This window comes from Gadus chalcogrammus, chromosome 16 (genome assembly GCF_026213295.1).
Source record: "Gadus chalcogrammus isolate NIFS_2021 chromosome 16, NIFS_Gcha_1.0, whole genome shotgun sequence".
Classification (NCBI taxonomy): Eukaryota; Metazoa; Chordata; class Actinopteri; order Gadiformes; family Gadidae; genus Gadus; species Gadus chalcogrammus.
Window position 1 is genome coordinate 26,901,700 of NC_079427.1, and position 25,600 is coordinate 26,927,299.

The 25,600-nt window shown below is 42.5% G+C and overlaps 1 protein-coding gene across 2 annotated transcripts in view; it reads left to right on the plus strand.

Moving 5' to 3' along the window:
* The first annotated feature begins 12,717 nt into the window (after positions 1–12,717).
* sestd1 (SEC14 and spectrin domains 1) overlaps positions 12,718–25,600 on the plus strand; it is a 60,810-nt gene continuing 47,927 nt past the window's right edge. The window contains exons 1-5 of one of the 2 annotated variants that reach the window (XM_056612316.1): positions 12,718–13,030; positions 20,215–20,284; positions 20,742–20,850; positions 23,219–23,309; positions 23,668–23,781. In XM_056612316.1, the coding sequence (XP_056468291.1) occupies positions 20,215–20,284; positions 20,742–20,850; positions 23,219–23,309; positions 23,668–23,781 (384 nt within the window). In that variant the 5' untranslated portion in view covers positions 12,718–13,030. The remainder of the gene's footprint in view (positions 13,031–20,214; positions 20,285–20,741; positions 20,851–23,218; positions 23,310–23,667; positions 23,782–25,600) is intronic. The other variant, XM_056612317.1, reaches the window with a different exon arrangement.

Sequence of the window (25,600 nt, forward strand, 5' to 3'; positions counted from 1 at the left end):
TGAGTGTCCCCATAATGATGTTATGGGTCTAGGTATCAAGTTTGGTTATGATTTGTCCAAGGGATGCTGAGATATTGGCGTTTTTCCAGTTTGGCGGCTTCGCGGTTGAATATCATTGGCTGTCGCGGATATTTGTGCAAGTTATAATATACTAGCTATACGGGGAGGTCTGATAGTATCACCAGACATTGAAAATAAGTTGTAAATGTACTCATGTGAAGAGAAAGAGGTCAAAACACATGGACATTAATAACAGCGCCCCCTACAGGTCAAAGGTCACCAAATTAAATCAGTGTCACCTTTATGAGGCCATGGGTCTATATACCAAGTCTGGTTATGATATGTCAAAGGGATGCTGAGAAATCGGCTCACTTCCTGTTTGGCGGCTTCGCCGCCAAATTTGATTGGCTTTAGCGGGCAAACGGTTTTGAATTTGACAAATCTATTCGATGTTTTTTATCAAGGATGGCCAGAAGAACATGTGTGCCAAGTTTCGAGATGATTGGACAAGATTTGTGATAGGAGTAGCATTTTGAAGGTTTTTGACATAAACCAAGATGGCGGACATATACGTCATGGCGCAATGACGTCATAGGATGTGTTGAACTGGGCTTGGTTCAAGGAATCCAATGATACCTGGTTTGTGAAAATTGGTCGAATAGGTCAAAAGTTATGAACATGAATGCATGCCCAACTTTGACCTGTTGGTGGCGCTAGAGCTGTTGGGCTAGCGACCTTAGATTGGCTTAATGGGCTAATGGGGCAGTCCTGAACAAGTGTGCCAAATTTCACAACTTTTCGCCAAGCGGTTCTATGGGCTGCCATTGACTCCAATGACAGCATAATAATAATAATAATAATAAGAATTCGTACAATAACAATAGGTTGTCTCGCAACATAGTTGCTTGACACCCAATAAATATAGCTGCGAGCAGCAATGTGGGTGTCAAGCGCAATGGGACTCGGTAAGCTAATTCTGCCGGATGGACGTAATCGGCCAGGGGGCTACATGACGACCGTCTCGGCAATCGGCAATTCCGACAGCAGGTGGGATGAGCATTATTTTACCAAATAGGAAAAGGACCCCACCTAGAGGTAAGGGCGCAATACAGTCTGCCCGGCAGAATAAATGTCACAAATACATAGGGGTATTCGGAACAACATCCCTAAAAGAGACACAATGTAAACAAGCATCCGTTCTGGAGCTGGTTCGTGAAGCATCTAATCCAGTGGGAATTGCAGTTTATATTGTAGGTGGGCGGAATGGTGAATATAGTCATTGTTGCATTATACATTAAGTACCGCTTGTCGCCACACGAGTGCAGTGTCCACCCATTAATGAGCGCCACACGAGTGCAGTGTCTACCCATCAATGGGCAACGTCAAGTTTGATTGGCTGTCACGGCCAAACGGTTTTGAATTTGAGAAAGCTGTTTAACAAATTTGTTCATCTTGGTCTGAAGATAATATATGCCAAGTTTCATGAAGATTGGACATAATATGTGGCCTGTGGAAATTTACAACTGATTTTGACAACTTTCAACATGGTGACCAAGTTCTGATGTTGCAATGAGAAATAATTCATAAGCTATATAAGGAGGTCTGGCAGTATCCTCAGACATTAAAAATAAGTTTGAAATGTACTCATGTGAAGAGAGAGGAGTTAAAACACGCCTTCATTAATTATAGCGCCCCCTAGAGGTCAATGGTCACCAAATTCATTAAGTGTCCCCATGATGATGTTATGGGTCTATGTATCAAGTTTAGTTATGATATGTCAAAGGGCTGCTGAGATATTGGCGTGTTTCCGGTTTGGGGGCTTCGCGGTTTAATATCATTTGCTGTCGCGGATATATCTGCAAGAAATAATATATTAGCTATACGGGGAGGTCTGATAGTATCACCAGACATTGAAAATAAGTTGCAAATGTACTCATGTGAAGAGAGAGGAGTCAAAACACATCGACATTAATAACAGCGCCCCCTAGAGGTCAAAGGTCACCAAATTCATTCAGTGTCAGCTTTATGGGGGCATGGGTCTATGTACGAAGGTTGGTTATGATATGTCAAAGGGCTGCTGAGATATGGGCTTACATCCGGTTTGGCGGCTTAGCCGCCAAATTTGATTGACTTTAGCGGGCAAATGGTTTTGAATTTGAAAAATCTATTCGATGTTTTTTATCAACCATGGCCGGGAGATCATGTTTGCCAAGTTTCGAGATGTTTGGACAAGATTTGTGATAGAAGTAGCATTTGGATGGTTTTTTACATAAACCAAGATGGCGGAAATATACCTCATGGCGCAATGACGTCATAGGGTGTGTTGAACTGGGCTTGGTTCAAGGAATCTAATGATACCTGGTTTGTGAAAATTGGTCGAATAGGTCGAAAGTTATGAACATGAATGCATGTCCAACTTTGACCTATTGGTGGCGCTAGAGCTGTGGGGCTAGCAACCTGAGATTGGGTTACTGGGCTAATGGGGCTGTCTTGAACCAGTGTGCCAAATTTCACAACTTTTCGCCAAGCGGTTCTATGGGCTGCCATTGACTCCCACTGAAGGATAATAATAATAATAGGAATTCGTACAAAAACAATAGGTTGTCTCGCAACATAGTTGCTTGACACCCAATAAGAATTCGTACAATAACAATAGGTTGTCTCGCAACATAGTTGCTTGACACCCAATAAGAATTCGTACAATAACAATAGGTTGTCTCGCAACATAGTTGCTTGACACCCAAATATAGCTGCGAGCAGCAATGTGGGTGTCAAGCATAATCGGACTCGGTAGGCTTATTCTGCCGGATGGACGCAATCGGCCAGGGGGCTACATGACGACCGCCTCGGAAATCGGCAATACCGACAGCCGGTGGGATGAGTAAATGTGAAAAGGACCCCACCTAGAGGTAAGGGAGCAATGCAGTCTGCCTGACAGAACAAATGTCACAAATACATAGGGGTATTCGGAACAATATCAACAAAATAATTTACAAGATATATGGGGAGGTCTGACAGTATCATTAAACATTGATAATAAGTTTGAAATGTACTCATGTGAAGAGAGAGGAGTTAAAACACGTCTTCATTAATTATAGCGCCCCCTAGAGGTCAATGGTCACCAAATTCATTGAGTGTCCCCATAATGGTGTTATGGGTCTAGGTATCAAGTTTGGTTATGATTTGTCCAAGGGATACTGAGATATTGGCGTGTTTCCGGTTTGGCGGCTTCGCGGTTGAATATCATTGGCTGTCGCGGATATTTGTGCAAGTTATAATATACTAGCTATACGGGGAGGTCTGATAGTATCACCAGACATTGAAAATAAGTTGTAAATGTACTCATGTGAAGGGAAAGAGGTCAAAACACATGGACATTAATAACAGCGCCCCCTACAGGTCAAAGGTCACCAAATTAAATCAGTGTCACCTTTATGAGGCCATGGGTCTATATACCAAGTCTGGTTATGATATGTCAAAGGGATGCTGAGAAATCGGCTCACTTCCTGTTTGGCGGCTTCGCCGCCAAATTTGATTGGCTTTAGCGGGCAAACGGTTTTGAATTTGACAAATCTATTCGATGTTTTTCATCAAGGATGGCCAGAAGATCATGTGTGCCAAGTTTCAAGATGATTGGACAAGATTTGTGATAGGAGTAGCATTTTGAAGGTTTTTGACATAAACCAAGATGGCGGACATATACGTCATGGCGCAATGACGTCATAGGGTTTGTTGAACTGGGCTTGGTTCAAGGAATCCAATGATACCTGGTTTGTGAAAATTGGTCGAATAGGTCAAAAGTTATGAACATGAATGCATGCCCAACTTTGACCTGTTGGTGGCGCTAGAGCTGTTGGGCTAGCGACCTTAGATTGGCTTAATGGGCTAATGGGGCAGTCCTGAACAAGTGTGCCAAATTTCACAACTTTTCGCCAAGCGGTTCTATGGGCTGCCATTGACTCCAATGGCAGCATAATAATAATAATAATAAATATAGCTGCGAGCAGCAATGTGGGTGTCAAGCATAATCGGACTCGGTAGGCTTATTCTGCCGGATGGACGCAATCGGCCAGGGGGCTACATGACGACCGCCTCGGAAATCGGCAATACCGACAGCCGGTGGGATGAGTAAATGGGAAAAGGACCCCACCTAGAGGTAAGGGGGCAATGCAGTCTGCCTGACAGAACAAATGTCACAAATACATAGGGGTATTCGGAACAATATAACAAATAATTTACAAGATATATGGGGAGGTCTGACAGTATCATTAAACATTGATAATAAGTTTGAAATGTACTCATGTGAAGAGAGAGGAGTTAAAACACGTCTTCATTAATTATAGCGCCCCCTCGAGGTCAATGGTCACCAAATTCATTGAGTGTCCCCATAATGATGTTATGGGTCTAGGTATCAAGTTTGGTTATGATTTGTCCAAGGGATACTGAGATATTGGCGTTTTTCCAGTTTGGCGGCTTCGCGGTTGAATATCATTGGCTGTCGCGGATATTTGTGCAAGTTATAATATACTAGCTATACGGGGAGGTCTGATAGTATCACCAGACATTGAAAATAAGTTGTAAATGTACTCATGTGAAGGGAAAGAGGTCAAAACACATGGACATTAATAACAGCGCCCCCTACAGGTCAAAGGTCACCAAATTAAATCAGTGTCACCTTTATGAGGCCATGGGTCTATATACCAAGTCTGGTTATGATATGTCAAAGGGATGCTGAGAAATCGGCTCACTTCCTGTTTGGCGGCTTCGCCGCCAAATTTGATTGGCTTTAGCGGGCAAACGGTTTTGAATTTGACAAATCTATTCGATGTTTTTCATCAAGGATGGCCAGAAGATCATGTGTGCCAAGTTTCAAGATGATTGGACAAGATTTGTGATAGGAGTAGCATTTTGAAGGTTTTTGACATAAACCAAGATGGCGGACATATACGTCATGGCGCAATGACGTCATAGGGTTTGTTGAACTGGGCTTGGTTCAAGGAATCCAATGATACCTGGTTTGTGAAAATTGGTCGAATAGGTCAAAAGTTATGAACATGAATGCATGCCCAACTTTGACCTGTTGGTGGCGCTAGAGCTGTTGGGCTAGCGACCTTAGATTGGCTTAATGGGCTAATGGGGCAGTCCTGAACAAGTGTGCCAAATTTCACAACTTTTCGCCAAGCGGTTCTATGGGCTGCCATTGACTCCAATGGCAGCATAATAATAATAATAATAAATATAGCTGCGAGCAGCAATGTGGGTGTCAAGCATAATCGGACTCGGTAGGCTTATTCTGCCGGATGGACGCAATCGGCCAGGGGGCTACATGACGACCGCCTCGGAAATCGGCAATACCGACAGCCGGTGGGATGAGTAAATGGGAAAAGGACCCCACCTAGAGGTAAGGGAGCAATGCAGTCTGCCTGACAGAACAAATGTCACAAATACATAGGGGTATTCGGAACAATATCAACAAAATAATTTACAAGATATATGGGGAGGTCTGACAGTATCATTAAACATTGATAATAAGTTTGAAATGTACTCATGTGAAGAGAGAGGAGTTAAAACACGTCTTCATTAATTATAGCGCCCCCTAGAGGTCAATGGTCACCAAATTCATTGAGTGTCCCCATAATGATGTTATGGGTCTAGTTATCAAGTTTGGTTATGATTTGTCCAAGGGATACTGAGATATTGGCGTTTTTCCAGTTTGGCGGCTTCGCGGTTGAATATCATTGGCTGTCGCGGATATTTGTGCAAGTTATAATATACTAGCTATACGGGGAGGTCTGATAGTATCACCAGACATTGAAAATAAGTTGTAAATGTACTCATGTGAAGGGAAAGAGGTCAAAACACATGGACATTAATAACAGCGCCCCCTACAGGTCAAAGGTCACCAAATTAAATCAGTGTCACCTTTATGAGGCCATGGGTCTATATACCAAGTCTGGTTATGATATGTCAAAGGGATGCTGAGAAATCGGCTCACTTCCTGTTTGGCGGCTTCGCCGCCAAATTTGATTGGCTTTAGCGGGCAAACGGTTTTGAATTTGACAAATCTATTCGATGTTTTTCATCAAGGATGGCCAGAAGATCATGTGTGCCAAGTTTCGAGATGATTGGACAAGATTTGTGATAGGAGTAGCATTTTGAAGGTTTTTGACATAAACCAAGATGGCGGACATATACGTCATGGCGCAATGACGTCATAGGATGTGTTGAACTGGGCTTGGTTCAAGGAATCCAATGATACCTGGTTTGTGAAAATTGGTCGAATAGGTCAAAAGTTATGAACATGAATGCATGCCCAACTTTGACCTGTTGGTGGCGCTAGAGCTGTTGGGCTAGCGACCTTAGATTGGCTTAATGGGCTAATGGGGCAGTCCTGAACAAGTGTGCCAAATTTCACAACTTTTCGCCAAGCGGTTCTATGGGCTGCCATTGACTCCAATGGCAGCATAATAATAATAATAATAATAAGAATTCGTACAATAACAATAGGTTGTCTCGCAACATAGTTGCTTGACACCCAATAATAAGAATTCGTACAATAACAATAGGTTGTCTCGCAACATAGTTGCTTGACACCCAAATATAGCTGCGAGCAGCAATGTGGGTGTCAAGCATAATCGGACTCGGTAGGCTTATTCTGCCGGATGGACGCAATCGGCCAGGGGGCTACATGACGACCGCCTCGGAAATCGGCAATACCGACAGCCGGTGGGATGAGTAAATGGGAAATGGACCCCACCTAGAGGTAAGGGGGCAATGCAGTCTGCCTGACAGAACAAATGTCACAAATACATAGGGGTATTCGGAACAATATCAACAAAATAATTTACAAGATATATGGGGAGGTCTGACAGTATCATTAAACATTGATAATAAGTTTGAAATGTACTCATGTGAAGAGAGAGGAGTTAAAACACGTCTTCATTAATTATAGCGCCCCCTAGAGGTCAATGGTCACCAAATTCATTGAGTGTCCCCATAATGATGTTATGGGTCTAGGTATCAAGTTTGGTTATGATTTGTCCAAGGGATACTGAGATATTGGCGTTTTTCCAGTTTGGCGGCTTCGCGGTTGAATATCATTGGCTGTCGCGGATATTTGTGCAAGTTATAATATACTAGCTATACGGGGAGGTCTGATAGTATCACCAGACATTGAAAATAAGTTGTAAATGTACTCATGTGAAGGGAAAGAGGTCAAAACACATGGACATTAATAACAGCGCCCCCTACAGGTCAAAGGTCACCAAATTAAATCAGTGTCACCTTTATGAGGCCATGGGTCTATATACCAAGTCTGGTTATGATATGTCAAAGGGATGCTGAGAAATCGGCTCACTTCCTGTTTGGCGGCTTTCGCCGCCAAATTTGATTGGCTTTAGCGGGCAAACGGTTTTGAATTTGACAAATCTATTCGATGTTTTTCATCAAGGATGGCCAGAAGATCATGTGTGCCAAGTTTCGAGATGATTGGACAAGATTTGTGATAGGAGTAGCATTTTGAAGGTTTTTGACATAAACCAAGATGGCGGACATATACGTCATGGCGCAATGACGTCATAGGGTTTGTTGAACTGGGCTTGGTTCAAGGAATCCAATGATACCTGGTTTGTGAAAATTGGTCGAATAGGTCAAAAGTTATGAACATGAATGCATGCCCAACTTTGACCTGTTGGTGGCGCTAGAGCTGTTGGGCTAGCGACCTGAGATTGGCTTAATGGGCTAATGGGGCAGTCCTGAACAAGTGTGCCAAATTTCACAACTTTTCGCCAAGCGGTTCTATGGGCTGCCATTGACTCCAATGGCAGCATAATAATAATAATAATAAATATAGCTGCGAGCAGCAATGTGGGTGTCAAGCATAATCGGACTCGGTAGGCTAATTCTGCCGGATGGACGCAATCGGCCAGGGGGCTACATGACGACCGCCTCGGAAATCGGCAATACCGACAGCCGGTGGGATGAGTAAATGGGAAAAGGACCCCACCTAGAGGTAAGGGCGCAATGCAGTCTGCCTGACAGAACAAATGTCACAAATACATAGGGGTATTCGGAACAATATCCCTAAAAGAGACACAATGTAAACAAGCATCCGTTCTGGAGGTGGTTCGTGAAGCATCTATCCAGTGGGAATTGCAGTTTATATTGTAGGTGGGCGGAATGGTAATATAGTCATTGTTGCATTATACATTAAGTACCGCTTATCGCCACACGAGTGCAGTGTCTACCCATTAATGAGCGCCGTCAAGTTTGATTGCCTGTCACGGCCAAACGGTTTTGAATTTGAGAAAGCTGTTTAACACATTAGTTCAGCTTGGTCTGAAAATCATATATGCAGAGTTTCATGAAGATTGGACATAATTTGTGGCCTGTGGAAATATACAACTGATTTTGACAACTTTCAACATGGCGGCCAAGTTCTGATGTTGCAATGAGAAATAATTTATAAGCTATATGAGTAGGTCTGACAGTATCATCAGACATTGAAAATAAGTTTGAAATGTACTCATGTGAAGAGAGAGGAGTTAAAACACGTCTTCATTAATTATAGCACCCCCTAGAGGTCAATGGTCACCAAATTCATTGAGTGTCCCATGATGATGTTATGGGTCATGTATCAAGTTTGGTTATGATATGTCAAAGGGCTGCTGAGATATTGGCGTGTTTCCAGTTGGGCGGCTTCGCGGTCGAATATCATTGGCTGTCACGGATATTTCTGCAATAAATAATATGCTAGCCACACAGGGAGGTCTGTTAGTATCACCAGACATTGAAAATAAGTTTGAAATGTACTCATGTGAAGAGAGAGGAGTCAAAACACTTCGACATTAATAACAGCGCCACCTAGAGGTCAAAGGTCACCACATTCAATCAGTGTCACCTTTATGAGGCCATGGGTCTATATACCAAGTCTGGTTATGATATTTCTAAGGGATGCTGAGAAATCGGCTCACTTCCTGTTTAGCGGCTTCGCCGCCAAATTTGATTGGCTTAAGCGGGCAAAGAGTTTTGAATTTGACAAATCTATTCGATGTTTTTCATCAAGGATGGCCAGAAGATCATGTGTGCCAAGTTTCGAGATGATTGGACAAGATTTGTGATAGAAGTAGCATTTTGATGGTTTTTGACATAAACCAAGATGGCGGAAATATACGTCATGGCGCAATGACGTCATAGGGTTTGTTGAACTGGGCTTGGTTCAAGGAATCAAATGATACCTGGTTTGTGAATATTGGTCGAATGGGTCGAAAGTTATGAACATGAATGCATGTCCAACTTTGACCTGTTGGTGGCGCTAGAGCTGTTGGGCTAGCGACCTGAGATTGGCTCAATGGGCTAATGGGGCTGTCCTGAACAAGTGTGCCAAATTTCACAACTTTTCGCCAAGCGGTTCTATGGGCTGCCATTGTCTCCAATGGCAGCATAATAATAATAAATATAGCTGCGAGCAGCAATGTGGGTGTCAAGCATAAAGGGACTCGGTAGGATAATTCTGCCGGATGGACGTAATCGGCCAGGGGGCTACATGACGACCGCCTCGGAAATCGGCAATACCGACAGCCGGTGGGATGAGTAAATGGGAAAAAGGACCCCACCTAGAGGTAAGGGCGCAATGCAGTCTGCCTGACAGAACAAATGTCACAAATACATAGGGGTATTCGGAACAATATCCCTAAAAGAGACACCATGTAAACAAGCATCCCTTCTGGAGGTGGTTCGTGAAGCATCTGATCCAGTGGGAATTGCAGTTTATATTTTAAGTGGGCGGAATGGTAAATATAGTCATTGTTGCATTATACATTAAGTACCGCTTATCGCCACACGAGTGCAGTGTCTACCCATTAATGAGCGCCGTCAAGTTTGATTGCCTGTCACGGCCAAACGGTTTTGAATTAGAGAAAGCTGTTTAACACATTAGTTCAGCTTGGTCTGAAGATCATATATGCAGAGTTTCATGAAGATTGGACATAATTTGTGGCCTGTGGGAATTTACAACTGATTTTGACAACTTTCAACATGGCGGCCAAGTTCTGATGTTGCAATGAGAAATAATTTATAAGCTATATGAGTAGGTCTGACAGTATCATCAGACATTGAAAATAAGTTTGAAATGTACTCATGTGAAGGGAGAGGAGTTAAAACACGTCTTCATTAATTATAGCGCCCCCTAGCGGTCAATGGTCACCAAATTCTTTGATTGTCCCCATGATTATGTTATGGGTCAATGTATCAAGTTTGGTTATGATGTGTTAAAGGGCTGCAGAGATATTGGCGTGTTTCCGGTTTTCCGGCTTCGCGCTCGAATATCATTGGCTGTCGCGGATATTTCTGCAAGACGTAATATATGAGCTATATGGGGAGGTCTGATGGTATCACCAGACATTGAAAATAAGTTTTAAATGTACTCATGTGAAGAGAGAGGAGTCAAAACACATCGACATTAATAACAGCGCCACCTAGAGGTCAAGGGTCACCAAATTCATTCAGTGTCACCGTGATGCGGTCATGGGTCTCTCTACCAAGGTTGGTTATGATAGGTCAAAGGGCTTCTGAGATATGGGCTTACTTCCGGTTTGGCAACTTGGCGGTTAAATTTGATTGGCTTTAGCGGACAAACGGTTTTGAATTTGACAAATCTATTCGATGTTTTTTATCAAGCATGGCCAGAAGATCATGTGTGCCAAGATTCGAGATGATTGGACAAGATTTGTGATAGAAGTAGCATTTTGAAGGTTTTTGACATAAACCAAGATGGCGGAAATATACGTCATGGCACAATGACGTCATAGGGTGTGTTGAACTGGGCTTGGTTCAAGGAATCCAATGATACCTGGTTTGTGAAAATTGGTCGAATAGGTCAAAAGTTATGAACATGAATGCATGCCCAACTTTGACCTGTTGGTGGCGCTAGAGCTGTTGGGCTAGCGACCTTAGATTGGCTTAATGGGCTAATGGGGCAGTCCTGAACAAGTGTGCCAAATTTCACAACTTTTCGCCAAGCGGTTCTATGGGCTGCCATTGACTCCAATGGCAGCATAATAATAATAATAATAATAAGAATTCGTACAATAACAATAGGTTGTCTCGCAACATAGTTGCTTGACACCCAATAATAAGAATTCGTACAATAACAATAGGTTGTCTCGCAACATAGTTGCTTGACACCCAATAAGAATTCGTACAATAACAATAGGTTGTCTCGCAACATAGTTGCTTGACACCCAATAATAATAAGAATTCGTACAATAACAATAGGTTGTCTCGCAACATAGTTGCTTGACACCCAATAATAATAATAAGAATTCGTACAATAACAATAGGTTGTCTCGCAACATAGTTGCTTGACACCCAATAATAAGAATTCGTACAATAACAATAGGTTGTCTCGCAACATAGTTGCTTGACACCCAATAATAATAATAAGAATTCGTACAATAACAATAGGTTGTCTCGCAACATAGTTGCTTGACACCCAATAATAATAATAATAATAAGAATTCGTACAATAACAATAGGTTGTCTCGCAACAAAGTTGCTTGACACCCAATAATAATAATAATAATAAGAATTCGTACAATAACAATAGGTTGTCTCGCAACATAGTTGCTTGACACCCAATAATAATAATAGGAATTCGTACGAAAACAATAGGTTGTCTCGCAACATAGTTGCTTGACACCCAATAATAGGAATTCGTACGAAAACAATAGGTTGTCTCGCAACATAGTTGCTTGACACCCAATAATAAGAATTCGTACAATAACAATAGGTTGTCTCGCAACATAGTTGCTTGACACCCAATAATAAGAATTCGTACAATAACAATAGGTTGTCTCGCAACATAGTTGCTTGACACCCAATAAGAATTCGTACAATAACAATAGGTTGTCTCGCAACATAGTTGCTTGACACCCAATAAGAATTCATACAATAACAATAGGTTGCCTCGCAACATAGTTGCTTGACACCCAATAAGAATTCGTACAATAACAATAGGTTGTCTCGCAACATAGTTGCTTGACACCCAAATACAATAACAATAGGTTGTCTCGCAACGTAGTTGCTTGACACCCAATAAGAACTCATACAAAAACAATAGGTTGTCTCGCAACGTAGTTGCTTGACACCCAATAAGAACTCGTACAAAAACAATAGGTTGTCTCGCAACGTAGTTGCTTGACACCCAATAATAATAAGAATTCGTACAATAACAATAGGTTGTCTCGCAACATAGTTGCTTGACACCCAATTCATACAAAAACAATAGGTTGTCTCGCAACAAAGTTGCTTGACACCCAATTCATACAAAAACAATAGGTTGTCTCGCAACTTTGTTGCTTGACACCCAATAATAGGAATTCGTACGAAAACAATAGGTTGTCTCGCAACATAGTTGCTTGACACCCAATAATAGGAATTTGTACAATAACAATTGGTTGTCTCGCAACATAGTTGCTTGACACCCAATAATCCTTACAAAAACAATAGGGATCCAACCTGTTGGCTTGGACCCCTAATCAATGAATATTAAAATCTTAGCGTGATTTATTAATACATCAATTTATTTAACAAACATCGAAAGATCCCGAGGTTCCTGAACGCCCCATGGGTGTGACGCGTTGAGAGGCGAGGCTCCAACGGAACCGCCCCGTATGCAGCGCTTCTCTCTGCGCTTCTCCTCGGCAGTGTTGCCAGATTGGAACAGATTTCCCAACCAATCTGGCAACCCTGTCTTGGGCGCGCTGGAGCCAGGGTTGCCAGAATGGGCGGGAAATATGTCACAATCTGGCAACACTTGGTCTCAGCGCTGCTTCTCGGTTCTCCGCCTCACATATCGTTGCGTTTCACTGCTTAGGAGAACCTGGTGTTGATTCTCGAGTCTGCACAACATCGAGAGTCTAGGACCGAGGCGGAGTTGGGCTGCCGTAGAAAGGAGGAGACGAGGAGAAAGGAGGAGTAGGTCTGGATAAATCTCGACAGTAATGTTGCGGATCTTCTACATTTGATAAAGGCAAGTACCAGCAGGCCCCAAAAGCTGTGTGTGTGTGTGTGTGTGTGTGTGTGTGTGTGTGTGTGTGTGTGTGTGTGTGTGTGTGTGTGTGTGTGTGTGTGTGTGTGTGTGTGTGTGTGTGTGTGTGTGTGTGTGTGTGTGTGTGTGTGTGTGTGTGTGTGTGTGTGTGTGTGTGTGTGTGTGTGTTTTAAATGTAGAGTATTGTGTTTCTGTGCCGGCTGCAGCCTCCCTCCCGCCGCAGAGTGTCTACCTCTGCATCTTAATATGTTTTACGTGGCCCCAGTCTAACCTCACTATCTTTACATGTTTAATGTGGCCCCAGTCTAACCTCAGCATCTTAACATGTTTCCTCTAACGTAGCCGCAGTCTAACTACAGCATCTTAACATATTTCCTCTAACGTGGCCGCAGTCTAACCTCGGCATCTTAACATGTTTATTTTAACGTGGCAGCAGTCTAATCTAAACTCAGCAACTTAACATGTTTCCTCTAACGTGGCATCTTAACATGTTTCTTCAAACGTGGCAGTAGTAACCTAACCTCAGTATCTTAACATGTTTCTTCTAACGTGGCAGCAGTCTAACCTAACCTCAGCATCTTAACATGTTTCCTCTTACGTGGCCGCAGTCTAACCCCAGCAACATGTTTCCTCTAATATGGCTGCCGTCTAACCTCTGTGGTTCATTTGTTCTGTTTGTTTAATGTTTGAATCCAGCAGTCATGGAGTTTGATTTCGGTCTGAGAGTTAAGTTCTTGTCAAGAGGAATACATATAAACTGATAAAACAACAGTTGCCAAATATATATCTATTAACTAGAAATATATCATATCTAAATATTAATATTAGCCATTTGTTTTCTTCTGCTTGTGTGTGGGTATCTTGCTCTCTAATTAATTCCATTTAAAGGGCTTTATTGGCATCAGAAACGTATGTTTATATCACCAGAGCAACTGTGAAATAATGACAAAATGTCGGTCAAGAAGGTCTGAACAGAATTGGGTAACATTTTAACTCTTCAATCAGATATATTTGTGTAGAAGTATCTTAAAAATACAATGATAAATTGTGCTTATCCTGTAAAAAATAAGTGAGAACTATTTATACAATGCAAGAAATGTTACATATGTGTGTATGTGTTTGACGGTACACAGTATGTTCTGTTTGAATATACAGTATGTATCTACAGTCTATGTACAGGGCCTCCATCACACGCTGGCTTCAGTCTGTTGGACAGAGGAATCCTAGTGTCTGTGCAGTTGTAATAGTAATGTGCAGCTCTGTGACCTTGTCCTTCTCTGTGCAGACTCTAAACATTTTTACACTGCCAAATATGCCCGTCTTATGCACGCCTTTTCCGCGCGTTCACAATGCCCGGAGTAAATTGCTGGCTTGAGCTAGCACCCAAATTTACCCTCCCGGACCCTAGACACATTGGCGGTTTCATTCTGATGTAGATGCGATTAGACGGCTCCGCGGTTCCAGGGGCGGATCTTGAGTAAAGGTGTTGCTGGGTTGTCTCTACAACAGAGACAATGCAGCAATATCAACATGAGTAGTTCTCTTTGGAGAGACAGTGAAATCCATGAGCTGCTAAACATGTGAGAGAAGGTTATGCAGGCGCATATAAAAAAGACCAGGAAAGATGGTGCGATCTCTGAGAAAGACACAGTGGAACTGTCCTTACGAGGCTTTTGTCAGGATAAAAAACAAGTGGTCAGCAAAATAAAGAATAAGTTGGTGTTTTTGCACATGTAAATAGTTAATCGTGTTTGTAGCCTACACTCAAATGTATAATCATTCTAGCATTCGAGTCTCTTGAATCGTAAACAATGCAAAAGGCAAATTATTCTTAAGAGGTCTACTCTCCATAATACATTTAATTTAGAGACGCCTTTCAAGACACCCAAGGTCACCTTACAGAGCATATAGTCATCATACATTTTTTAAAAAACAAGACATTGTGTAAAAATAAATAAACATAAGCAATAAGAAATAAATAAAACAAAAACAAGACAAAACAAAACAAAAAAACAATGTCTCCATGCGTAGCCCCGCCTTCTCCAGTGAACCAAGAAATCTGGCTCTGTGACGACGGGGGATTATACCCCCTCGGTTTTACACTGGCAAGACAGTGAATTTGCCGGGCGGAAGGAAAAGGTAGTAAAAAGTTAAAATTAAAAATTAAGGCCCTTGAAAGGTAGTAAAAGGTAACAAACGTAATTTGACCTGGTAGTACATTTTTTCACAGCCAGCTCAATATAATATGAGTTTCCATTTTTCGATTAATATTTCTGTTTGCATGTTTTAACTTCATCTAGCCTAAAAAATACAGTATACGGTGCTAACAGGACCTGAACTGAGTAGCTGTTAGAGTTGGCGTCGCTGGTTGCTATAGCGACGCCGGCGTTACACTGAATTCTGCGACCCACCGAAAAGTGTGACCCCAGGGGGCGCTTTTTTTTTTTGTGAGTTTGAAGCGTAGACAGGCATGACAAAAACATACATAAGATCTCCCCCCAACCATTTACCTTTTTATTAAAGGTGCTTAATAAATACATTTGATTGATTTGATTAGCATTTTACAGACCCATACATTGGATAGGGCGTTTAGTACGGTCCTTCACCGTTGCTTCTTTACCCATAAAAAGCTACAGTCATGGTTAAATTAAGCTGATTTGCCTTTGAGCCTTTCATATTATAGGCTACTGTGTAAAATGCTGTTTAGAATTAATGTTAGTATCAAGAAAAGAAAGACCCACCGGAGATCTTATGTTTTAATGTTTTTGTTATAATGCACAGGTGCATGTTGCAGAAAATGTGCAACAACGCCACCTGGGGTCACTTTTCGGTGGGTCGCAGAATTCAGTGTAACACCAGCAACATTTTCCGACTTTTCCCCTCAGACATTTAAAGACTGGCTGAAACCCGTGATGGGAAAGACGAGAAGCCTTTTGCTCGTTGGGCAAAAAAACGATCAATGTGACATAGAACGGCATTAAAGCGATTAAATCACACAATGCTTCGATTATTCACCAGCAGCGGCTTCGTGCGAAGGGGGAGCAGCTCTCTATTAGAGGTCTGCGCGGGACACAATATTCAGTCCCGCTCCCACCTTGTACAGTGCCGCTCCCACCCGCTCCTGCAAAGAATTGTAATTTTTAGTCCCGCTCCCGCCCGCATCTATGATATTATATTATATATTATATTCACCGGAAGTCATTCACTTTCTATGGGCAAGAGCCACACAAGCGTCAAACACTACCAGCACCAAAAGGTGAGTGACCAAAGCGACCAAAGTAGTCGCTGAACTTGATGCAAATTACTATGCTGCGTTTCAGCGGCATAACACTGACAGCCAATCGGAATGTAGACGCTCTTTGCTTGCGTGGATCCCAGGGAACAGCGAACACTGGCACTTTGGTTCCTACCTACTTTTTTGGTTCCTACTGACAGTACAAAATGTCGACTGAAAAATGTATCGCGGCTGTAGCTGGGCACCCGGTGTTGTACGATCCGAGCCCTTTTCATTTCAGAGATCGCAACAAAAAGGCTCTGGCCTGGGTGGAGGTGTCACGCGTGGTTGGTTGGTCTGGTGTGTGAGTTAATGAAACGTTTGATTATTGTAAAATAGGCGCGATGCATGCCTGCTAACCGAGATCCTAGTATACTAATCTTCCTTGCTCTGAATGGGACAATATCGTTTTCAAATATCGAAAATACATATATGTTGTGCAAAGGAATAATACGTTGTGCAAAGGAATAATGCACGCATGATAATGCAAATGAATAATGCACAAAACAAACCTGTCACTTCAATGCAGTTTAATAGAGGATAGACAGCTGACGAATGACCATTTAGCTATCTATCTAGACCATTTAAATAGTCTAGATCAGGGATGCCAGGGTTACGGCCCGCGGGCCGGACACGGCCCGACTGTATGTCACATCCGGCCCGCGGGTGATAAGGGGAGAATATATGTATGTGTGTGTGTGTGTGTGTATATATATATATATATATATTTTTTTTTTTGTTTTTGTTTTGTTTTTTTTGGAATCCGTCAGTTGGTCTCTTACTGCTGCTGGTCTGTTACGATTCAATAACTGTTCATCCCCCATTCTCCATTCCATTTCGAAACGTGTTTAGAAAACACGCTTGTTTCATTAAAATGTATTAATCAATTAAGGCCGCCACCAGGGGGCGCCCCCAACACTTTTGCCGCCCCCAACGCATTTGCCGCCCTAGGCGATCGCCTAGTTCACCTGTGCAAGCCTTCAATAAATAAAATAAAAGTAATTAACAGTTTACACTTGTGTTATTAATAGGAAATGTGTTTTGTTGGCACCTAGTCTATTTTGTTGCATTTCTCATTTATAAATGTAGGCTACTTGCATGGATAGGAAAATGTTAAGTTCTTACTGTGTCTTCACACCAAACGCGACGGGGTGACAGGATCCCATACAAAGTGAACGTATAGACGTGTTTTGGGCGAATTTTTCGCGAGAGAAAACGGGCGACAAGTTTTGATTTGTCGCGCCACACTTTTGCCGTGCACAGGCGAGCGCGTTCACGAGAATTTGTCGCGCGAAAAATTTGCTCGAGTTCAAATATTTGAACTTTGTTGCGAATTTCGCGTGATGACAGCCAATCAGCGTTCAACAGCATGGCCACTGAGTCACATGTGTAACGTAACAGCCAATCAGCGTTCAACCGTCAAACTCAGTGCAGTGCAGTCCGGGGTGAACTGCAGCATGGAGGAGAAAGTGAATGTTGCCGTTTGCGACTCCCGGAGCTGTATATATAATAGTATATAATATACTATAATTGTATATATAATATCACGGCCAAAAGCTCTGTGCGCCTCCTGATGGCCGTAGCGCGGGGAGCTCTCATAGGGATTGGGCTTCTCGGGGTTTGTTTACCGGCGTTGCTATGTTTCCGGTCTTGTGTGTTCCAACGGTTTATTAGGTAGGCCTATCTAATAAATCTCTGTCTATTCAATACTTCATTCACTACCTCTTGTGTGGTCATTACAATATTATGAATGTACTGCGTCGGGTCCTCCGACGTCTCTCCCTCTTCCACAAAAGGTAAAGACATGCAATGGTGGTTATCTTGTTGTGGCGCGACAAAACTTGCACAGCGACAGATTATGATGTGTAGCGCGACAAAACTTTGGCGACAACGCGAACAGGCGAAAATGTTCGCGTTTGGTGTGAACACACAGTTAGAGGGGAGCTGTCTCCTGCTTTAGGCTATGTAATTGTAGGCCTCATTGTGAGGCTATTTTGTGGCCAATGCAATTTATTTTTGATGTCTAGGCCTAAAAAAAAAAAAAGTTTGGTTCCTGTTGGTTGTCAGTTGAGGTCATGGGTAGGTAGGGAATTTATTTTATTTTTTTATTTTATTTTTTCCACCGGCAGCGAATGATAGGTAGGTTGTTTTCATTTAAAAATGAGATTTTTTTAAAAAAAATGTATATAAAGCTCATAAAATAATTTGGGTCGCACATATATTGACAGGGTCGGTCGGAAACCGGAACCAAACTATTTTTTTTTTTTAGGCCCTAGGCCTTCAAGCATAATTTAAAATAGCCTACCTATCCCTGTGTTGAGGCAGTGTTTGGCCTTTTCAGTCCGAAAGTGTAATCCGGCCCCCTGAGGTCTCTTGAAAAAAATCTGGACCCTTACCAATTTCACCCTGGCATCCCTGGTCTAGATAGATAGCCTAGTCAAGTCTTTATTAATACCAAACGACACAAATCGTCGGGAATTCATTTAGGTGATTCGGCTCACACAGGACAGAAGCACAAGACCACACCGAACAAGGGAGACCGACTGGACATACACAAAATACATCACATTAAAACTAGACACGCGTTGATAGATAGATAGACAGATAATCCTAGATAGATAGATAAATATGTTCCATTATTTGCCTTGCGGAGCCAGGCAGTCCTGTGCACGTATATGCAAATTAGCCATGTGCACCAATGTCAATTTATTTGACGAATGAGTGCAGATCATGATTTGCAGATCAATTAAACATGTTTTAACTAGCTTACTACAGCACGCAACGTTTTTTTTGTTTTCGGTTGTAATTACATTTTAGGAGTTTTTTTTTTAAAATATATATACAGTGTATATATATATATATATATATTGGAGGGGAATCACTGTCCTACTTAATGTCGAAGCACTTTATCCAACAAGCAGAACCGTCTCTGCAATATGGCCAAAGTGTATGGTAGTTCATTCTTTGATATAGCTGTCTGTGCTAAAAGCATACGGCTCCTTTTAAATGAGTCTGCAAAATTGAATTGTACGTCATGAGCGACAGAAGCGAATAGAAATATTCGCAGCAATACTTTATAAGCGACCACAGCGTCTTTGCAGCGCAATTCGCTTTTGGTGTTAAAGCACAGTTAGGCTACCAGTATGTATTGGTAACATATTTATTGGTAAGCCTGCATGTTTTGAACCATACAAAACATTAAATATGCCTCAGTAACTGAAAGACGAAACACTCGCATATTAAAAAAATAAAAAAACTGCAGGTCGGTACCAGCACGTCTAAATGAAAAATTAAAGTAGGTTTTGTTTATTGATGAGGGCTTCATGATACTTTGTATATTTTACTTTACACTCATATTTAATTTGCGGTAGAGCAGTGTATCATCCCGCCCGCCCGCCCGCACCCGCGAATTCACCTCTATCATCCTGCCCGCACCCGCAATGAGCTTTAATTTTTTGTCCCGCGCCGCACTATTTTGCGTCGCGGGAGTGCAGACCTCTACTCTCTATGTCGTTGTTTTGTGGTGCTAGCAGCAGCAGCACTAGGACTATAGGGATCGCGGCAGTGTCACATTTATACCTTATAGTAAGTAGTAAGTGGTGCTTTGCATACCCCCCGCCCTGCTGCTTGATGTCGTGTTGGTAGTAAAAAATATTAGTAAAAAAAGGTAGTAAAAGGTAGTAGATTAATCTCTATGATTCCTGCATATACCCTGTCTACGTCACCCTGGGTATGTGTTTGGGTTGTCTTGTTGGAGTCCTGCAGGGATTAAACTGTTTAAGGAAGGATGTTCAAGGATGCCGGGGTACCAATGTTGAAGCCAACCACTATGTGCCCTCTTCACGGTGGATGTTGAGCACTTTTGAACTCCATGTCTCTCTGTCTCTCTCAGATGTCCTGTGTCACCATGGATGCCAACAACATCATGCCAATCCTCAAGAAGAAACTGGCCTTCCTTTCAGGTCAGTCTCCCCCACTCGCCCTCACCCTCCCTCCCACTGCTCTCCCCCCATTCGCCCTCTCCCTTCCCTCCCCGTGCTCTCCCCCCACTCACCCTTCCCCCGCCCTCCCACCATGACCCCTCCTCCTCTCCCTCCCCCTGCTATCTGTTGGGGGTTTGGGGTGAGGTAGAGTTGGATGGGGCCAAGGCCCAAATCTAAATCGGTGTGGTTGCACAAACAAGAAGTCCCGATGGCAGCACTGTGTTGGTGTGTGTGTGATGTTAAGTGTGCGGGGCGCTCCAACCTCCCAAAAGCCCCTGAATTTATGAGTGAATCCAGTGTGTGTGTGTGTGTGTGTGTGTGTGTGTGTGTGTGTGTGTGTGTGTGTGTGTGTGTGTGTGTGTGTGTGTGTGTGTGTGTGTGTGTGTGTGTGTGTGTGTGTGTGTGTGTGTGTGTGTGTGTGTGTGTGTGTGTGTAGGAGGTAAGGACAGAAGAAGTGGTCTCATACTGACCATCCCGCTGTGTTCAGACCAGACCAACTTGGAGGAGCTGAGTACTACTCTACACTACCTGCTCAGTATACCTAGGTAGTACGATATATATAACGCTTGTACTATGCAGCACTACTCTACCTGCTCAATATACAGAGGTAGTACTATGTATGGTGGTGATGAGTTAGGTCCCCCCTTCACTGTAAGCATCTTTGGGTCACTGAAAAGCTCTATATAAATATAATGAATTATTATTATTGTTATTATATAAATATATATGTAACGTTTGTACTATACAGCACTACTCTACCTGCTCAGTATACCGAGGTAGTACTATATTAGGGGTGGGAATCTTTTACTATCTCACGATTCGATTCCGATTTTTGGAGCTACGATTCGATTCAAAACGATTTGATTCATAATTATTTCTGCTTCAATCTATAGGTGTACAAAGGATCCTCATGGTCTGTTCCAGTCTGCTTTGCAAGACAGAATGAAAAATGGAGACCCTAAAGTGTCTTTTTCACATTTATTAAGTTTCAAACATTTATCCATGCTTAGATGGAATTGTTGCAACTGTTGCATAAAAGCAATATCACATATTGCTTAAGTAACAAAAATAAAAGTCTCTATAAAAAAAATAGAGCAGTTAAACATGCTGCCTTTTAAATTCTAAGGAATGTTCCTTTTCCACTGTGTGTGGACCACAACTGCTACTCTAAAAGCCCAGTTCAGACCAAAGATTCACCTTGCAACGGCTTGCAACTCGCAACTCCCACTCTCGCGGGAGTCTCGGGTCTCGCGAAGTAACAAATTGCTTTGCGGCACAGACCCCCAAACACGGAACCGGCTCGATATAAACACAAGTAACTAAGGGATTGTTACATTCATCATAGATCAGCCGACTAAAAAGAGACAGAGAAACCCAATGTCGGAGGAACAGAAGAAGAGAAAAGGGAGACTGACCGACAGAGAGGCCAGACACGAGTAAACGTTGGGCAAGCTTTTCAGGAATAGCGTGAACTGAAAGAAAAAGAAGACTTGATAGTTGATAGTCTCTGTACAAATGTGTTTGCTCAACCATTTTGTTGTGAGCCCTGTAAAAATTGTTTTCTCGACCGTTTTGTTGTGAGCCCTGTATGTTTCTAGCTTGCTTGGTTGCAGCCATATAAACACCTTTGTTTCCATTGGTGTTTTGCTGTTCGTATGTCTCGTCCCCCAGATACAGACTGAATCCCCGAATCCAGGTTCTTGTTTATTTAGATTATTATGTTGGCCAACACTCTCACACTGATTGTTCTGTTCAACCTAAGATAAAACAATTATAATCTAGGATATAAATTCTCCCCGTCAACTATAAAAAGGATGGCTTTATGTTTATTGCAATACAAATACACCATTTTAAAAATGTATAACCTTGCCTACACTTTATGAACATTTACTTCGGACATGGCTCCACGCATTCGCCGGCTTCTTTGAAAACAAATGCACATGGCTCGCGTAGAAGTGCATGGGGAAGGGTCGTCAACGAGTTGTTACGACAGTGTTGTAAAATATCTACTACGAAGCTGTAGGAGGCACTGTGTAGAGAAATGTGCGTGCCAAAACCAAGAAAACAGCGAAGAAATTCCCGAAGTTGCATAGTGGGCCTTTAAATCGCTGCGTTCTAAAACTGGACCTTGCGATTTGACATGTTCAATCTCTGGCGACTCCTTGCAACTCCTTGCAACGACCCGTTCACACCGCCCCTGCAACGTTCTAAAACCGTCTCGTTGCAAGCCGTTGCAAGGTGAATCTTTGGTCTAAACTGGGCTTTAGAAGCTAGCTATAAAATAAGTTGAACAAGATGCATTTTCATTTCACAGGAATCTTTCAGTACCAAAAATATCATGTGGAACACAACTGTTGCACAAAACATTAATATGTCTCTAGCTTTAAAAAAAACAAGTTATGAAAAAAAAAAAAGTTATGAAATTAAATCGATTTTGGGCCATTTTATATCGATTCTGAATCGTAGTAAACGAGAATCGCGATTCTTATATTAATCGATTTTTTGGCACACCCCTATACTATATGTTTATAAATTGTGTACTATACAGCACTAGCACTAGGTATTACTATACCATATACTTCACATCTACTATAAATAACTGTATGATGTATACAACTCTTCTTGTATTGATATACTTTACGTATTTAGGGTACTCTGAGACTAAACTGTTTCCTAGGTATACTTTACGTATGTTGGGTACTCTGAGAATAAAGTATATACTCTATATATGCAGGGTACGCTGAGAATAAAGTGTATACTAGGTATAGTTTACGTATGTAGGGTACTCTGAAAATAAAGCGAATGGTAGGTATACTTTAGGTATGTAGGGTACTCTGAGAATAAAGTGTAAACTAGGTATATTTTACGTATGTAGGGTACAGACTCAGACTAACCGAGGGCGCTTGTTCCTAGCGAACGCTGTAAGGCCCGGGGCTTCACTGTCATCGTGGACGGACGCAAGTCTCAGTGGAACATCGTCAAGACGGTGGTGCTGATGCTGCAGGTACACTCACCCGCTCGCGCACAGACACACACACACACACACAGACACACACACACACACACACAATAACACACACACACAATAACACACACACACACACAATAACACACACAATAACACACACACACACACAATAACACACACACACACACACACACAATAACAAACACACTCAAACAATCAATAACACACACACACACTCTCAAACAATCAATAACTCACTCATACACCAAAACACTCACTCACTGACTCACACACCCAAACACTCACTCACACACACACCCAAACACTCACTCACTCACTTACTAAGGTAGAGGTGTACAAGGCATGTGTAAAGATGTAACCGTGTGTTTCGTAGAACGTTATTCCAGCCGAGGTGTCGCTGGTTTGTGTGGTGAAACCAGATGAATTCTGGGACAAAAAGGTCACACACTTCTGCTTCTGGAAGGAGAAGGATCGCCTGGGCTTCGAGGTGAGCACACACACACCGATGAAAAGAAGTGATTGTAGACCCTACAGTGAAGTGTTGGATTAATGGAGCATGATGTGGGGATGACATAAAGGCATCTTCAAAGAGAGGTGGTGTATGATTCTGATAGGGTAAGGTTGCCATTGCTATTAATCAAGCTAATGCCCGGGGACCGTGGTGGAGACTTTCTGGGTTCTGCATTGGAGGGCAGCTGCTTTCCCGGTCATGCAGGTGGTCCCTCCATACTCCCAGTGAGGGTCTGTGGTGGTCTGGCGTCCACCCAGTCCCTCTTCGTGCATTTAGAGGACTGTAATGCACCATGAAGCGGTTTGCCAACTGCCACAAAGATCCAGAAGAATCACACACATTAGGCCGCGTTCACATCTAGCGTTTTTTTTAATCTGCCAGCGCTTGTTAGGGGTCCAAGCCAACAGGTTGGATCCCTATTGTTTTTGTAGTGTTTTTAGGGGTCCAAGCCAACAGGTTGGATCCCTATTGTTTTTGTAAGGATTTTTAGGGGTCCAAGCCAACAGGTTGGAACCCTATTGTTTTTGTAAGGATTTTTAGGGGTCCAAGCCAACAGGTTGGATCCCTATTGTTTTTGTAAGGATTATTAGGGGTCCAAGCCAACAGGTTGGAACCCTATTGTTTTTGTAAGGATTTTTCTTATTAGGGGTCCAAGCCAACAGGTTGGATCCCTATTGTTTTTGTAAGGATTATTATTCTTATACTTCCTTCCGTAGAAGTGGTACCACAGCCCAAACCGTAAATGGTGCCGACACGCGAATTGCATGACTAGATCCAGGTCCGTGAGTACTACGCAGACGACCAAATCCAGACATGCCGGCCACTAGGTGGCGCTATACCAAGGAAAGACGCCTTTGGGGCTATAACTCCAAACCGAACCTCCGACAGTCAAAAACGTTATACCCACAGATTCACTGGAGTCTGCTGCATCTTCTGGTATAGGCCACGCCCATTTGCGTCTATAATTTTGTTTCGCAAAATCGCGAAAACCGCTAAACTGCCTTTTCGCTACTCCTCCCACATTTCCTGCCCAATCAACACCAAATTTTGCGCACAACATCCTCAGACGCACACGAAAAATGAAATATGAAAACTTTTTGGATCCGACCGTCGACGCCGACACGGTAGCGTTTTCAATATTTGTTTATTGGCTACGTTACACGTGGGAAATAAGAAATCCCGAAAAATCCAAAATTAGACATCGGATCGAGTCCAAATTTTACACACATGTTGGTGCTACCCTTAATGGCGTTCGATAAAAAATTCGGAATCTTTCGCCACAAGGAAAATTCTCTTTGGAAAATTACGCCAAAAGGCGGCGCCATAAACGAGGAAATTGTATATCTCCTAATTGGCAAAAGGAATGTTCTGAAAACGCGTTTGAGGGTATATCTCCCACACCGAACCTCCCACAGTAAAAACCTTTATATCCACAGGTTCACTGTAGCGTTTTGAATACTTGCTTCGCGTTGTGCAGGCGAAATGCACATATCTTGGACCCCTGCATAACTGCTTGCAGTTCTAGTTTTACAATATATTCCTATGGAGCAGAGCGTTTCTGGAAAAAGTCACGGCCGCTTTTTTAAACGCCTCTCCCAGCGTTTTTTTTTGCCATACGGAGCGTTGAAAAAATTTCAACTTTCAGGAAGAAAGCGGCCGACGTCAGGCGTCTTTTGGGCAACTGACCAATCACAAGCGGAACATTGACACTTCGTCACGAAGGAAACTCTCAACTGTCAAAACAAGAAACAATGGCAGACAAATCACTCGGGAAAGTGCCGGTGGAGCGATTAAT